Genomic DNA, 17,233 nt, shown 5'->3' with positions numbered 1-17,233 from the left:
CGACAGCACGAACACGCGCACCTCGCCGAACGCCTTCAATCGCGTCGATACTTTCGCCAAGTCTCTTTTGCGTCAGTCGAGTGCAAGAAGATGGGCCGGCCTGCGCCTGCAAGTCCAGTCGTGCATCCGTCTGCAGGTCTCGGCACCCCCATCACCTCGGCCTCGCTCACGGCTCGCCGCCGTCGTCGTTCCCGGTGGACTGGGCAGAGGCTCATTCCGCAATTCCCTCTCCAGCGCGCAGTCCCTTGTCGTCCGCCATGGGAGTCATCTCCACTCCTATCAAGTCGCCCGTGGGCTCGCCCGCGGTGCCCTACGAGACCGTGCAGACCGTGTGGGAGGCCAGGCCCCGCAAGTACAAGAGCATCCTGTTCGAGGTGTGCCTCTTCATCCTCATGATGGAGCTGGCCGAGCGTCTCAGCTACTACGGCATCAACCAGGGCCTCAAGAACTTTATGCAGGAGATCGGCTGGAGTCTCGTCTCGGCCAGCGCCTTGAAGAGCACGTGGACGTCCATCTGCTACCTCACGCCGCTCTTCGGAGCCTACCTGGCCGACGAGAAGTGGGGCCGCTTCCGCACCATCCTCACGTTCGGGATCTGGTACTGCGTGGGCGACTTCTTGGTGGCCATCGCCGCGTACCCGACCATCATGACCAACTCCGCTGTAGTGAACCCCATCTTCGTTATCGGTCTGTTCATTGGTATTGGCATTGGCACGGGCTGCATCAAGTCCAACGTGATCACACTCGGTGCCGACCAGTTCGACCCGTACGACCCGAGCGAGGTGCACCAGAAGGAGACGTACTTCTCGTACTTTTACTTCTGCATCAACGTGGGCGCCGGCTTCTCGTACGGCTACCTGTCGATCCTGTGTGTGGATGGCTCGGCTCAGATCCCAGCCGAGTACGGCTACTTCGCGACGTACATGATCTGTGCGGTGGTGATGATGTTCGCCATTGCGATGCTGTGCGTGGGGTACCCCCGCTACGTCTTCATGCCGCCCAACGACCGCTCCATCTCCATGATGTGCCGTCTGGGCTGGGCGAACGCGCACCAGACCCGCGACGGATTCATCCTCGTGTCCGCCACCTTCTGCTTCCTGGCTGCGCTCATCGTCAACGTAATTTCGGCCTTTACGGTCGACACGGGCGATGTGGGCAACATCCTGTCGTACGTGGCTGCAGTGCTGGTGCTTGCCGGTATTGTGGGCTGGGTCTACGCCGGTCAGAACCAGTCTTTCCTGGACGTGTCCAAGAGCAGCATGGGCGGCACTTTCGACGACGAGCGCGTTGAAGGCTACAAGAAGCTGGTGCGTGTGCTGCCCTACGCCGCCTTCACCATTATCTGGAACTGCGCCTACGACCAAACCGATGCCAACTTCCAGTCCATCACGCAGCAGTGCGACCTGCGTCTCGACACCAGCGACCCGGACAGCTCTCAGATCCCTGGCGCCATGCTCGGCGTCTTTGATCCTATTGTCATTGTGATCTGCATCCCAGTGCTGGACTCCATCGTTTACCCTGCGTACACCAAGTGGGTGGGCAAGTCCCCCAGTCAGTTCGGCAAGTCCGCGGTGGGTCTCGTTGTCGCTATCGTCGGCATCTTCTGGGCTGGCATCTTCGAGGTCATTCGCCGTAACGCCGGCGCTCTTGAGGACGCGAACGGAGACCCGATCCTGGACGGTGGCAGCTCGCAGCCCATGAACGACATCTCGTGGGCTGCCGCCATCCCCAACTACGTCTTCATTGCTCTGGCCGAGTGTCTGATCAACGTCACCTCGTACGACCTTGTGTACTCGAGTGTCCCGATGTCGCTGAAGTCCATGGCACAGGCTGTGATCCTCTTCATGAGCTCCATGGGAAGCATCCTCACGTCGGTCTTTACCATCATGTTCTCCAAGTCGCTGCCGTCCGACAACCTGAACGAGGACCACCTGGAGAACATGTTCTTCACGGTGGGCGCTGTCAGCGTCATCAACTTCGTCTTCTTCGTGATCGTCATGAAGAAGATGAACATGGGCATGTCTTCGTCCCCAGAGCTCGACCACCTGGGCAACGAGATCTTGGACGAAAAGGTCTCGGTGGGCTCACGCCAAAGCTACTCCAACGTCAAGTAAGAGCAGCAGCAGTATTAGCAGTGAGTTATATGACTACACAATCTTATGTAGATTGCATTCCACTGCGTATTATCCAGCGGCAGGAGTTGCCGGGACGGTTGACTGGGCTGGTCCAAGCCGGGTTGTCGGAGCTCACAACAAAAGCAATCGCATACAGGTACGAACGTGTATTCATTGTTAGTGACCAGTGACCAGCTCAACTACCAACCTAGACCAGCCCTCGCAGTGAAGAACATGCAAAAGAAGCAAAGCACAGATACAAACATCGGAGCCGCAACTAAGTACAAACGCTGGAGCTTCCTGTCCGGCGCGACTTCATAACATCCACCTCGATCAGTTGAGGTGTTTCTTGTGGTGGTGGTGGTGCTTCTTGTGGTGTTTCGCTTCCGCCACACACCCGTACACGCCGGTGTCGAGCAGCGAGCAGTAGGCGCCCGCCGGACAGTCACCGTTGCTCACCTGGGCCACGCACACGTTGTCCGAGTCGATGCAGCCGTCGTAGTCCCAGCCCACAACACCAATCGTGTCTTCATTGCTGGCACAGCCTTCCCACGGTGTCGACTCCTCCGCGCCGTCCTTGCACCCGTACACACCAGTGTCGAGCCACGCGCAGTGGGCCCCGCTCGGGCAGCTTCCGTAGGTGTTGGCCACGCACACGCTGCCGCTAGCAACGCAACCGTCATCAGACCAGCCCTCGACGCCGATGCTCTGCTGACCGCTTGGGCATGTCACCTTCTGGTGGCTCTTGTGGTGGTGGTGCTTCCTCGCGCTGGCCACACACCCGTACACGCCAGTGTCGAGCAGCGAGCAGTAAGCGCCCGCCGGACAGTCACCGTTGCTCACCTGGGCCACGCACACGTTGTCCGAGTCGATGCAGCCGTCGTGGTCCCATCCAACGACGCCGATGGTCTGCTCGGTATCGGCGCAAGTTCCGTCGTCGGTGTAGGACGTATCCTCGGGATACCCGGCCGTGCACCCGTAGACACCCGTGTCGAGCAGAGCACAGTAAGCTCCCTCGGGGCAGTCACCGTCGCTAACCTGTGCCACACACACATTATCGGAGGTGATGCAGCCGTCGTGGTCCCATCCGGCCACACCGATAGTCTGTTCACCGTTGGCACAGGCTCCTTCGTCGCTTCCGTACCAAATGGTCCCTTCCGAATCGTCGCCACCTGCTGTGCACCCGTAGACACCGGTGTCTAACAGGGCACAGTACGCGCCATCGGGGCAGTCACCATCGCTCACTTGGGCGACACACACGTTGTCGGAGGTGATGCAGCCGTCGTGGTCCCATCCGGCCACACCGATAGTCTGTTCACCGTTGGCACAGGCTCCTTCGTCGCTTCCGTACCAAATGGTCCCTTCCGAATCGTCGCCACCTGCTGTGCACCCGTAGACACCGGTGTCTAACAGGGCACAGTACGCGCCATCGGGGCAGTCACCTTCACTCACTTGGGCCACGCACACATTGTCGGAGGCGATGCATCCGTCGTGGTCCCACCCAGCGACGCCAATGGTCTGCTCGCCGTCCGAGCAGACAGTAGTGGATTTCGAGTGCACTCGGATGCGAAGTCGCGACCCGGAGACGTCGGGGGCCGTCACCGCCAATCCGAGCGACACGGCGGCGAACAGGAGCTTCGAGGGCAGCATCTTGACTTGACTTGGTACTTGACTTGGTCGTCGCGACTTGGGGGCACCGAAGCAAATTCGGGAATGAAGCAGCTATACAGCGGCGGCACAGCGGTGCGCTTCAATCGGAGGACCACCAACCGTGAACCCATCGAGCAGGCGTGTTGAAGAGGCGAGTGGATCTTGCGTGAAGCGTCTCCGGAAAAGATTCCCAGGGATGTACCATTCTAGCAATGCTAGCAAGTGGCGTGTGCCTGCCGAACTCCTCCTGGCCTCTTGCCTGAGTTGAACCCACGACTGCGCCTTGTCCGAGTCGACCAACAAGTTGTTGCCAACCGCCGCCGTTGCCAACCGGGCAGGAATGTCATGGGTTGCACTTGAGATCAAGGATATCCGACCGCATAAACCAATCAAAGTGTTTGCGTACCTGAGATATGGATAAACTTGAGTACTACTCAGCGAATAGGCGTGCGGTGGTAATGCAAACACACTTGAAGTGGATTGATCATACTATCTGTGCTGGTTACGATGATTAATCGACCTGGTTACGACGAGCAGAGCCCAATAGATCGCCATTCTTCTACTTGATCTTTGCAGCTGAAGAATAGCGCTACCGTGGACGAAGTCGTAAGCGACGACCCAATCGCGGGCTGTCGTTGTGTCCTTGCACGAAGCATCGTGCGGGTCAAAAGCCGTAATTTTAGCACGCTTGGACGCGATCAAAATGCAGCTTTTGGCTCGTACCGCTGGCGATCAGTAGTGATCGCTCGTTGCCTCCGCGCAAGACCATATAAATGCACCACTGAAAAATACAAACGCAACGATGACGTGCTCGAGCCTCACATCTCCTCGATCCCTCGGTCTGGGTTTCGCTCAATCCACCTTTGCACTCGAGCCGGGTGGTAAATGAACTCCGAGAGTTCCTTCCGAAGCCAGTCGCCTCGCAGCTCTTTGAAGCGCGCGTACGAGTAGCGCTGGCGACTCGGCGCCAAGTAAAACATAAACTGGTGGTGGAGTTGGCGGTCAACATTCTGGCGCACGTAGTTGAGGACCCAATACGATCGGTGATGGTCGTTGAGAAAGTTCGTCGTTGTTGCGATATCGTACCAGTCCACCTCGTCAAAGTGCTGAAGCACAAAATCCTTGGACCAGTGCATTCGGAGCGTCCGCTTCCACACAATGCGCCTTGGGTACAGCTCCAGCAGCGATATAGCCCAGTGCTGCTCGCTGATCGTACCCCAGTCCGCCCGGTCAGGGTACTGCCGGAGAATCTGAAAAGCGTCTTGCATGTGCGATAACGCGCTCCAGTTGAGACCGTCAAGGAACGCATCCGATGTAGTTCCTAGACGATCGATATGCTCCAACACCAGCGGAAGCGCCCATCCAAACTTGGACGCCTCTTTCCAGTTGACTCGCTCCGGGAACTTCTTCAGTAATGGGAGCGCCCATGGTCCGTACCTCACCACGACATTCCAATTCACGCGATCGGGGTGCTGACGCAGCAATGGCAAGGCCCACTTTTGAGCTGATAAAATACCCCAATTTGCTCGTTCTGGAAGCTGTCTGAGTAGCGGCAGGGCTAGCTTGTTGCTGGACAATTGGTTCCAGTTTAGGTTCGCAACAAACGTATCCACCTTGGCCGGTTCCAGGTGCTCAAGCACTAAATGAAGCGCCCAATCCTTCCTTGGCATCCGACTCCAGTCGACATGCTCGGGGTACTTCTTTATCAAAGGCAGTATCCAATGACCTTGGTGGATCAGCTGACTCCACACAACACGGCCAGGGTGCTCGCGAAGCATTGAGATCGCCCAGCGTTTGCACGACAACGTGTCCCAATTCACTTGGTCCGGTCGCTCTTTCAAGTATTGCAGAGCCCACGAACACGACGAAAAGGCCCTCCAATCGACGATATCCGGGCTTCTTTCGGCGAGCTTCCGAGCCCACGGCTGGCTGACAATCACGTTCCACTTCGCATGGGTAGGGAACTTCTCAATGAGTGGAATCGCCCATTCCAGCGTCGAAAGTCGGTGCCAATCTGCTCGATCCGGGAACTTGTCCACCAACGGGTACGAGAACTTGTACCACGACGTCTGCGGCCAGTGCACTCGATCCGGGTACATTTCCAGCAGTGGCACCGCCCACGCCTGCTCCGAGACCACCTCCCACCACACTTTGTCCGGGTGCTGCTTGAGCACGTCCATGGCCCAGTCGTGACTCGAGAGTTTGCTCCAATCTGCTCGGTCCAGGTGCTGCTGCACGAGCTCCAAGGCCCATTTGCGTCCCGACAGGACGCACCAGTCCACTCTGTCCAAGTGGTTGCTTAGAAATTGGAGTGCCCAGCTCTGTCGACTCAGTCTTTCCCAGTCCACATATGGATAGTCAAGGTGCCTCTCTAGCAGTGGCAGAGCCCAGCTATGAGTGACAATCGCCGACCAGTCCACACACTGAGGGTGACGGAGCAGGAACGGCAACGCCGCTTTGTAGCGGCAGACCTGACGCCGGGTCTGATGGTGGAATTTCAAATGGGTCACGAATTGGGTCTCGAGACCCGCGCACAGCACAACTTGGTCCCAGCTCACGCGGTCCACGTGGTTCAGCAGCAGCTCGAAGGCGTCCGGGCAGCGGCAAAGCGCCTTCCAATTGGCCAGCGCCGGCGTCTCCGCCAGTTTCTGGAAGAGCCAGGGCTCAAAGGGCTCGTAACCTTTTGCGGATTCGTCCTTAAGTTGTGCCAAGACACGAGGATGTGCGTCTGCCAGCTCCTGGTTCACGCCGGAGAAGCGCGTGAGTAGCTGCGCTTGGTCCTTCGAGAGCCCCCGCGCCTTCTTCACGGGCGTCTTGACCGTCGGAGACGCGCTTGGAGCCGCTCGCTTGGTCGCCATAGGCTTCACTCGTTAATACCCACTTCAACTTCCGATACGACATAGAACAGGTTCCGACATACAAAACGCAAGTCAACGCACGACAGGGCCCTGTTCCACTCCAGCTGCTGGCAGTGCCAGGGTCTCACTTGTGCAAATCGTTAAGCTCCCATGTCTCCAGAATGTATTACCGCGTGTGAGATCTACGACAACAACTTCTTTGGCTGTACTGTGGCTGAAACTGGGGTGCCCACCACGCTTGCTGGCATCCTCTCACTGCCCGCTTTTTCATTCAGAGGATGTCAGCAAGCGTGGCGGGCACCGCGATGTGGTGTGCACCCCCGGTTTCAGCCGCCGTATAGCCAAAGAAGTTGCTGTCGTAGATCTCGCACGCGGTAATACATTCTGGAGCGAGCTGAACGATTTGCACAAGTGAGAACCCCGCGTCGCCGAAATTGGCACTGCCAGCTGGAGCCCACGCATACGGCCTTCACGCGGACCAATCATGGCCATAATAGTACGCTTATGTCTCATGTCGATGCAGGCCTCGTTCGGCTCGATCAAGGCTCCGAGCGCCATGGCACAACCCCAACACCAATTCCAGTCGAAAAGCACTCGAGTCCTTTCAAGGTCTTGACGAGCGCTGGATGCGTCAGAGCATACGTGCCGATGGGTACAATCCCGTCCCGCTCCACATTCTCGAGATTTCGCAGAGCCCCCGCCATGTCCTCGCTGCCGGGATCGCAGAAGCGGATGCCAGGGACAGCGTCCAAAATCTCCTTGACCTTGGGCCACTTGACGACGAATGTCTGGTATCGGACGACTGGCTTGCCATCCTTGTTCATACGTCGGCACACGCCAACCAAGGTGACGCTGGTGTTGACAGGTGGCGTGCACCGCCAAATAGCCCACACCCTGGCAGCAATGGCGGAGGGATCGCATGGGGCTTCTCCGCTTCTGTACACCTTGCCAACAGCCAGAGCCACGGGCAGGGATTGACAGTAGAACGATCTTTCTTCCAAATTACTATAGCATCTCCCTAGTAGCACATACAAAGTTACTATTAGAACAGTAACATTGGGTTCTGCATCTAGAATACTATATCACTAGTCATATAGAGACAGTACTATCGTCGACCAGAGAAACGATCAGATCCTGCCCGTCGAGTTCCATACGACGCATCTCTTTTCAATTGTACTTCGATAATACTTGCATCCCTGCGTGCTCGTTGTCCGTTCTTGCATAGGTTGCTCATAGCAATGCCTCCAGTCGCGAAGACGCGCTCTTGAAACACGTTGGAAGGAGCTCTGGCCAACCAGACACGGGACAGTGCCACAATGGACGTGAGCCGGACGCTGTCAGACTCGCGAAACCAGTGAAGGATATCCGCATGCTCGCAGCCAGCTTCAACACTCCTGCAAACATAGTCCTCCACTTGAAAAAAAAGTAACGCACGAAGCGCAGCAAAAGCGCTCGGACAGGATCCCGGCGTCGTACTGCTCGTGGCTGCATACGTGATGACACCAAGGCCACAAACCACACATGCGTCCATCGTGGTTAGCTCAGCGTACGAGCAGTCGAGGATGACACTTCATGAAGGGCGTGGCTAAGCTGAAAGAGTGCGGAGGGGTTCTTGGTTACTGAAAAATCGCAAAATGAGCACACAAGTTAGCCGAGCCGCACCGTTTTACGGCGAGAAATTCTGTTCCAGCAGTCCAGTGCCATTAACCGCTCGCAAGATGCGGAAGACTGCTTAAGCGGTCCAGTACGACGAACCGCTCGCTCGTGGAGTGCTTCCCACCAGCACCAGCGGCATCAACGCTCACGCTTGTTGCCTACATCGATATCATCGAACGCTCGCGTTGTCTAATAGGAAAATACTCCCTAGTACTCAGATAGTACCTATCTTACTCATAATTTGTTCTACTAGCTACTATAGTTGTATATATCTGAGTCGGTCTGAAGCTGCTATCTACTATGGCCTTATAATATTAGACTGCTAGTAATTAGAAGAATAAATGACTATATGCCGAATTACTGTCAATCTCTGGTCGTAGAGTGTGGCACAAGGATGCCAAGAAGGTAACTTGGGAAACGCTCCAACTTTTACAAGGATGACTTTAGCGGGGGGATTTGCAACATTGTGATGTCTACAACGCCGAAAACGCAAATAAAATAGTTCATCATACAGTGTTAAAGTAACGCTAAAACAATAACTTAACCCCAACAACGTTATTTTCCGTGTTAGATAGATAACGGGTAGCGTCGCCACCACTAGTAGCGACGTGATCGATTTTTCAACGGAACGTTGTGGCCGTCTCAGACCTCATCTTTACAAGTTGCATTCTGGTTGCTTTTGATTCGGTGCTCGCTTTCCTGGAAAATGGACACGAATGTTCGTTGGACTCCTATTCTTTGATTTGGGATCAGTGAGATAAAGACCTCCCCCCTCCCCCCCCCCCCCCCCCCCCCCCCAGGAACACCATGGTGTAGGTAGATGATACGAACCGCATTGGTGTCTCGGTCGCACACGTAGCCGCAGAACGGGACCAGAAGACTTTCTCCCTTGCGATTGGTCCCCCCGCAGAGCGAGCATGTCTTGCTAGTGAGCGGTTCCGTGCACACAATCAGTCGGCCCCCGGTCCTGGCCATCTTCTGCTCCAGCATCTTCCTGAACGTGTACGGCGACCAAGTCAACCTCACCCGAGCTGTCTTCCTGGTGATGCAGCGAGGACAGCCATCGGAGCGACTGCGGCGTCGTACCATCTCCAACACGCGGTACACGGGCAGCAGTACCTGAGGGATAACGACTAGGTGACCTTATGGTGCAATTTCACCGTAGATTATTAAACGGGTTTCTGCAAAGTGTAGGGCCGGGATGTTTTGCAGCGAAGATACTTTTGGAGCCACGTGCTTTACGTGAGGTTATAAATGACAGTAAAGGGCAACCGCAAACTTCATAATATAACTAACAACATTCAACGAAAAGCGAGTGTAAATGCGATTAATGCATCAAATCGACCTCCAGGTTTGGAGAAATTCAATCCGTGCAAAAGGCGACGACTCTGCGCCTTCTTCTCGCACTCTGGTACACTGCAACGGCAACGGGGTTGTTTTCGACGGATATTGGACGCGGGCATGTTTGGTGCTTTAGTCGAGGGTCGTGTGTTGTTCAGCAGGCAACTGTCGGAATGGAAGTCGATGGAATGAGCAAAGAGATAATGCCATCTCTGATGGCAAACAGCATCATAATTGCAATCACTGATGACATTCCTTTGATGACGATTCGATAATACATGTTGCAATTTGCTAATGGCAAAACCAAGTGCATTCGTGAATTTGCTAACGCAGTGGTAGTCTCTCGGAGCTCAAGACTTCACCGGCACTCGCCCATGGACTCGCTGAGCATTCACTCGTTCGAGAGAATAACGGGGACAGCGGCATTCGCTGCCGTGTGTAAATCTCCCACTGGTGCGTCACCGCAAAACGCAAGGGATTTGCGTACGATTCCAGTACGCGATGAACGGGCGGCTTCGCGATGAGGTCGAAATCGAGCGGAGCAAAACTGATTGCGGTCGTTGACGTAGGTGAGTCTGTGGTACCGTTTGGTGATACCGTCGATGGCTCATTGCTTGGTGGTTCACGTGTCCGTTCAACTAAGCTCGCCGCGTAGCTGGAGAACTTTGACACGCTGCATTCTTGGTCTTGCGACTTCGCTGTCATTCTTACCTTGGCGTGCGCCTTGCAAAGATCTTTAATCTGCCTGAACTTCTGGCAGTTCGGCACGCTGCAACGGCGACCACCCCCGTGAGCGAGGCATAACCCTCGATACTGCGATAGCTTTCCGCAACCGTCGGTGATACAGCGACGACCTCCTCCGTGTGCGACGCACAAGCCTCGACTCTGCGCGAGCTTTTGACAGTTTTCCGAGCGACAGCGTATGCCTCCTCCATGGGCCGTGCAAAGGCGACGACTCTGCGCCTTCTTCTCGCACTCTGGTACACTGCAACGGGATTGTTTTCGACGGGTACTGGACGCGGGCATGTTTGGTGCTTTAGTCGAGGGTCGTGTGTTGTTCAGCAGGCAATTGTCGGAATGGAATGAGCAACTCGTTTCCGGTAGGGTGGGCCATATCCGAACCGAGAAAACAACTCTCAAGATCTGATTGGCATATAGATATGTCTATAGCGGTGCCGAAAACGTAATGCTGCGTGGAATTGTCCTTTTCAGCTTTTCGCGTTTCAAACTGAAGCAAATATCATAATACCATAAACGATTCATACGATCATTTTGGTTGTTGGTAGCAGAACATTTTGAGAACATGAAATACACCTCGTCCAGTACACGGCGTTCATTCGTTGTGTAGCATTCGATGCGTTATATGATACATTTCTGTTTGCTAAAACCCTTTTTGGACATTTAAACATGGTCAAAAGTGCTTAGTCATTTATTAGAATTCGAATCAAACCGACCAATTCGCAGCGTCATCATTGTAATCACTGATGGCGTGAAACGTGCACCAGCATGCGGCAAATCAAGTACATTAGAGAGTTTTCGCTGCGGCTCCCATAGTCATTCCCACAACAAGCCAAACACAAAAAGGACACTTCTGTGGGAAACCTGCTCGACCACCCACAGAAATCGGGAATGTGTGGGGGCCTTCCCATTCCCAGAGTTGCTGCCTACGATTCGACCTCACCCAAACCTAGGGTCACATCTCGCTTGGCTTAGGATTTTCAGGCGGTGGGTGTAGATTTCCTCTCGACATCTCCGATGTTCGTGTTTTAGCAGACAATTGCCTTGACATAGCTTATATTATATCGATACCATTCTGGCGTACATTTTTAGGTTTGGTTTTAATGAGGTCCTCTACTTGTGTTTACCTAGAAACGATAGAGCCCTGAAAGTCGTTGGGGGCGTCGAAGCCCAATATCTCTGTGAGACTTTAACCCAATGTTAATGTATCGAGGTCGTGGTGAACGGCAGATGCACTTTACGGAAGCAGGAGGGTCACCGAGACCTCCCGCCACGGTGGATCGCGATAATCGTGCAACACGAAGGCTCCACCAAGGCCTCCGCGTTTTGGTGGGCAGACTTGAACACTTGAGGGTCACCACGTCCTCAGTGGTTTGGTGCTGGATCAGAATCGCGCCGGGGCACCAGGTCCGTCGCGATGTGGTGGGAAATCTTGATCACAGGAGGGTCACCATGCTCTCCGTGCCTTGGTACTTAAGCAGCTTGGTAGTAGTCCTTGCTCTCCTCTTCCAACTGTCCTTCGAAGTCAATACACTTGATCGAAGGGATAAACAGAACAATAAATATGGTCGGGCGTGTGCCATTGTCTAAGCTTTTCTTTTAACGAGATGCAACATCGCACGAACCACGCCCTCTCTCGGGACGGTAACCCGGTAAGCAGTCTACTATAATGTACGCCAGAAGACGGCAAGAGAGCTCTGTTTGTCAACTTCGGTGGTCGGAAGATGGCAGGACCAGGCAAGACACGTTCTCGCCCCCCGGCAATGACCGAATTGGTAACTCGATTCTGAACGCCGTGTCCTCTGCCCCCTGTCCCCGCGCCGCGTGTGTTTAGCTGCACAGCCAGCAACCGCCCTAGACGCTTTTCAAGGTACGCGTACTAACCCACGGAAGCTGTGCCAGCAGATCTGCGATCCTCCCACGTGCGCCAGCCAGTTCAACCTGCTTCGATCAAGTGTATTGACTTCGAAGGACAGTTGGAAGAGGAGAGCAAGGACTACTACCAAGCTGCTTAAGTACCAAGGCACGGAGAGCATGGTGACCCTCCTGTGATCAAGATTTCCCACCACATCGCGACGGACCTGGTGCCCCGGCGCGATTCTGATCCAGCACCAAACCACTGAGGACGTGGTGACCCTCAAGTGTTCAAGTCTGCCCACCAAAACGCGGAGGCCTTGGTGGAGCCTTCGTGTTGCACGATTATCGCGATCCACCGTGGCGGGAGGTCTCGGTGACCCTCCTGCTTCCGTAAAGTGCATCTGCCGTTCACCACGACCTCGATACATTAACATTGGGTTAAAGTCTCACAGAGATATTGGGCTTCGACGCCCCCAACGACTTTCAGGGCTCTATCGTTTCTAGGTAAACACAAGTAGAGGACCTCATTAAAACCAAACCTAAAAATGTACGCCAGAATGGTATCGATATAATATAAGCTATGTCAAGGCAATTGTCTGCTAAAACACGAACATCGGAGATGTCGAGAGGAAATCTACACCCACCGCCTGAAAATCCTAAGCCAAGCGAGATGTGACCCTAGGTTTGGGTGAGGTCGAATCGTAGGCAGCAACTCTGGGAATGGGAAGGCCCCCACACATTCCCGATTTCTGTGGGTGGTCGAGCAGGTTTCCCACAGAAGTGTCCTTTTTGTGTTTGGCTTGTTGTGGGAATGACTATGGGAGCCGCAGCGAAAACTCTCTAATGTACTTGATTTGCCGCATGCTGGTGCACGTTTCACGCCATCAGTGATTACAATGATGACGCTGCGAATTGGTCGGTTTGATTCGAATTCTAATAAATGACTAAGCACTTTTGACCATGTTTAAATGTCCAAAAAGGGTTTTAGCAAACAGAAATGTATCATATAACGCATCGAATGCTACACAACGAATGAACGCCGTGTACTGGACGAGGTGTATTTCATGTTCTCAAAATATTCTGCTACCAACAACCAAAATGATCGTATGAATCGTTTATGGTATTATGATATTTGCTTCAGTTTGAAACGCGAAAAGCTGAAAAGGACAATTCCACGCAGCATTACGTTTTCGGCACCGCTATAGACATATCTATATGCCAATCAGATCTTGAGAGTTGTTTTCTCGGTTCGGATATGGCCCACCCTACCGGAAACGAGTTGCTCATTCCATTCCGACAATTGCCTGCTGAACAACACACGACCCTCGACTAAAGCACCAAACATGCCCGCGTCCAGTACCCGTCGAAAACAATCCCGTTGCAGTGTACCAGAGTGCGAGAAGAAGGCGCAGAGTCGTCGCCTTTGCACGGCCCATGGAGGAGGCATACGCTGTCGCTCGGAAAACTGTCAAAAGCTCGCGCAGAGTCGAGGCTTGTGCGTCGCACACGGAGGAGGTCGTCGCTGTATCACCGACGGTTGCGGAAAGCTATCGCAGTATCGAGGGTTATGCCTCGCTCACGGGGGTGGTCGCCGTTGCAGCGTGCCGAACTGCCAGAAGTTCAGGCAGATTAAAGATCTTTGCAAGGCGCACGCCAAGGTGAGAATGACAGCGAAGTCGCAAGACCAAGAATGCAGCGTGTCAAAGTTCTCCAGCTACGCGGCGAGCTTAGTTGAACGGACACGTGAACCGCCAAGCAATGAGCCATCAACGGTATCACCAAACGGTACCACAGACTCACCTACGTCAACGACCGCAATCAGTTTTGCTCCGCTCGATTTCGACCTCATCGCGAAGCCGCCCGTTCATCGCGTACTGGAATCGTACGCAAATCCCTTGCGTTTTGCGGTGACGCACCAGTGGGAGATTTACACACGACAGCGAATGCCGCTGTCCCCGTTATTCTCTCGAACGAGTGAATGCTCAGCGAGTCCATGGGCGAGTGCCGGTGAAGTCTTGAGCTCCGAGAGACTACCACTGCGTTAGCAAATTCACGAATGCACTTGGTTTTGCCATTAGCAAATTGCAACATGTATTATCGAATCGTCATCAAAGGAATGTCATCAGTGATTGCAATTATGATGCTGTTTGCCATCAGAGATGGCATTATCTCTTTGCTCATTCCATCGACTTCCATTCCGACAGTTGCCTGCTGAACAACACACGACCCTCGACTAAAGCACCAAACATGCCCGCGTCCAATATCCGTCGAAAACAACCCCGTTGCCGTTGCAGTGTACCAGAGTGCGAGAAGAAGGCGCAGAGTCGTCGCCTTTTGCACGGATTGAATTTCTCCAAACCTGGAGGTCGATTTGATGCATTAATCGCATTTACACTCGCTTTTCGTTGAATGTTGTTAGTTATATTATGAAGTTTGCGGTTGCCCTTTACTGTCATTTATAACCTCACGTAAAGCACGTGGCTCCAAAAGTATCTTCGCTGCAAAACATCCCGGCCCTACACTTTGCAGAAACCCGTTTAATAATCTACGGTGAAATTGCACCATAAGGTCACCTAGTCGTTATCCCTCAGGTACTGCTGCCCGTGTACCGCGTGTTGGAGATGGTACGACGCCGCAGTCGCTCCGATGGCTGTCCTCGCTGCATCACCAGGAAGACAGCTCGGGTGAGGTTGACTTGGTCGCCGTACACGTTCAGGAAGATGCTGGAGCAGAAGATGGCCAGGACCGGGGGCCGACTGATTGTGTGCACGGAACCGCTCACTAGCAAGACATGCTCGCTCTGCGGGGGGACCAATCGCAAGGGAGAAAGTCTTCTGGTCCCGTTCTGCGGCTACGTGTGCGACCGAGACACCCATGCGGCTCGTATCATCTACCTACACCATGGTGTTCCTGGGGGGGGGGGAGGGGGGAGGTCTTTATCTCACTGATCCCAAATCAAAGAATAGGAGTCCAACGAACATTCGTGTCCATTTTCCAGGAAAGCGAGCACCGAATCAAAAGCAACCAGAATGCAACTTGTAAAGATGAGGTCTGAGACGGCCACAACGTTCCGTTGAAAAATCGATCACGTCGCTACTAGTGGTGGCGACGCTACCCGTTATCTATCTAACACGGAAAATAACGTTGTTGGGGTTAAGTTATTGTTTTAGCGTTACTTTAACACTGTATGATGAACTATTTTATTTGCGTTTTCGGCGTTGTAGACATCACAATGTTGCAAATCCCCCCGCTAAAGTCATCCTTGTAAAAGTTGGAGCGTTTCCCAAGTTACCTTCTTGGCATCCTTCTACGACCAGAGATTGACAGTAATTCGGCATATAGTCATTTATTCTTCTAATTACTAGCAGTCTAATATTATAAGGCCATAGTAGATAGCAGCTTCAGACCGACTCAGATATATACAACTATAGTAGCTAGTAAAACAAATTATGAGTAAGATAGGTACTATCTGAGTACTAGGGAGTATTTTCCTATTAGACAACGCGAGCGTTCGATGATATCGATGTAGGCAACAAGCGTGAGCGTTGATGCCGCTGGTGCTGGTGGGAAGCACTCCACGAGCGAGCGGTTAATGGCACTGGACTTGTAGGGATACCGAATCCCGAGATTTAAGTGGGTACCTTCGAGATGCATGTCAAGATTCACACACAAGTTCGCTGGCATCTCGACGGTGCCGAGATTCACGAGGGCGTGCTGCTGACCAGATTCATGAGAGCCTTGGACGATGGCCTCAACTCTCTTTCTTTTTGTATGACGCAGCCGATTCAAGATCGGCCTTGGGCGCCCAGGCGTCATGCTGCATGTTCGTTGTAGTGCGTGTTTTCCACTTTGGCCCTACATCATTAAAAATGTCATTCTACTTTTTACCTGCTTTCCAACACTTCTCCCAACCACCACTCGACCCACTTCTCCTTTACGCCTCTCATCGACTACCCTCTGCTCTGCGGCTAAGTGCTACCAGAATTGGCAACCAATTGCGCACACAGTCCCAATATTTGGTAGCACTTGTTGGCCAAGTGCCGAAGTGGTGTGGACGACACGCTATTGTGGTCAACACATCCACTGAAGAATTCGGTGATAACGCGTGCTACGTCAGCCCGTATCGCGTCAAGTTGAAGAGCCTTTGAAGCCGTCTCAAGTACAAGCGCAGCGCCTCCGAGCCCGCTGTGAGAAGTACAGTTGTACTCTGGAGCCGATGGATCCGGACATGAATGCCCGCCTGCTGGCGGAAGTGACTGCGCTGTTGCGACAACAACAAGAACTGATGGCCAAGCTGGCCAATCGCCCTCCGGCTGAGAAGCGTGTGGAAGGCATCTCCATGCCGAAGTACAGCGGCTTGCTCGGTGAGAGCTTGGAGCTCTTCCTGGACCAAGCCCGGCTGTTTTTTGAAGCCAAGGATATCGACTATATGCACTCCAGCAACAGTCGCCGGGTCCTGGCGATGATGGTATTGAACCTCCAAGGTCAGGCCGCCGCGTCGTATGTGACCCAACAGAGCAGCATCGACACGATAGATGAACTTGCAGATGCTTGCGACGCGAGTTTATCCCCGCCCATCTGCAGGAGCGACTTCGCGATGCTCTGTACAAGCTGAAGCAACGCGAAGGGCGTGATCTTGTTGATTATGTCACACGTTATCGTCGGCTGATTATGCGAGTAAAGGACATGAGCGAGATCGACAAAATTGCTCTGTTTACGAGAGGCCTAGTGACCCAGACACGAGCTGAGGTTGTCTACCGTCGCTGCACCACGGTTCGCGATGCAAACAGCGTTGCGATGGAGTACGAGCGCGCACACCCACAGCAGCAGCAACATGACCAAGGGAATCACCGTTTCCGAGGGAGATTCGCCGAGCAACGCGAGAACCACGGTCAACGAAGTCACCCCAGACCGGAGCCGATGGAGATTGGCCACGGGCAATTTGTGTCGCGGGACGAGTGTTTTCAACGGAACCTATGCTTTTTCTGTAAGAAGCCAGGCTATCGAATGGCGAACTGT

General features: G+C 53.7%; 3 protein-coding genes across 3 annotated transcripts; all 3 read right to left on the bottom strand.

Annotated features, from left to right (window-relative positions):
• Nucleotides 1-2,447: 2,447 nt before the first annotated feature.
• KRP23_14879 (uncharacterized protein) lies at nucleotides 2,448-3,764 on the bottom strand (the record flags this gene model as incomplete). The annotated part of the gene is made up of 2 exons (XM_067885754.1): nucleotides 2,448-2,573; nucleotides 2,958-3,764. 2 exons carry the CDS (start codon nucleotides 3,762-3,764, stop codon nucleotides 2,448-2,450), a joined length of 933 nt encoding a protein of 310 aa, XP_067737035.1.
• An 818-nt stretch (nucleotides 3,765-4,582) lies between these two features.
• On the bottom strand, nucleotides 4,583-6,622 carry KRP23_14878 (uncharacterized protein; the record flags this gene model as incomplete). The annotated part of the gene is made up of 1 exon (XM_067885753.1): nucleotides 4,583-6,622. One exon carries the CDS (start codon nucleotides 6,620-6,622, stop codon nucleotides 4,583-4,585), a length of 2,040 nt encoding a protein of 679 aa, XP_067737034.1.
• A 539-nt stretch (nucleotides 6,623-7,161) lies between these two features.
• Nucleotides 7,162-7,446, bottom strand: KRP23_14877 (uncharacterized protein; the record flags this gene model as incomplete). The annotated part of the gene is made up of 1 exon (XM_067885752.1): nucleotides 7,162-7,446. The coding sequence occupies one exon, from the start codon at nucleotides 7,444-7,446 to the stop codon at nucleotides 7,162-7,164; it is 285 nt and encodes a 94-aa protein (XP_067737033.1).
• Nucleotides 7,447-17,233: the final 9,787 nt, after the last annotated feature.

Source organism: Phytophthora ramorum, assembly GCF_020800215.1.
Source record: "Phytophthora ramorum isolate Pr-102 chromosome Unknown Phyram_PR-102_s0023, whole genome shotgun sequence".
Classification (NCBI taxonomy): domain Eukaryota; phylum Oomycota; class Peronosporomycetes; order Peronosporales; family Peronosporaceae; genus Phytophthora; species Phytophthora ramorum.
The sequence above is the reverse complement of the archived record's forward strand: the minus strand, read 5'-3'. Positions and strand labels throughout refer to the sequence as shown.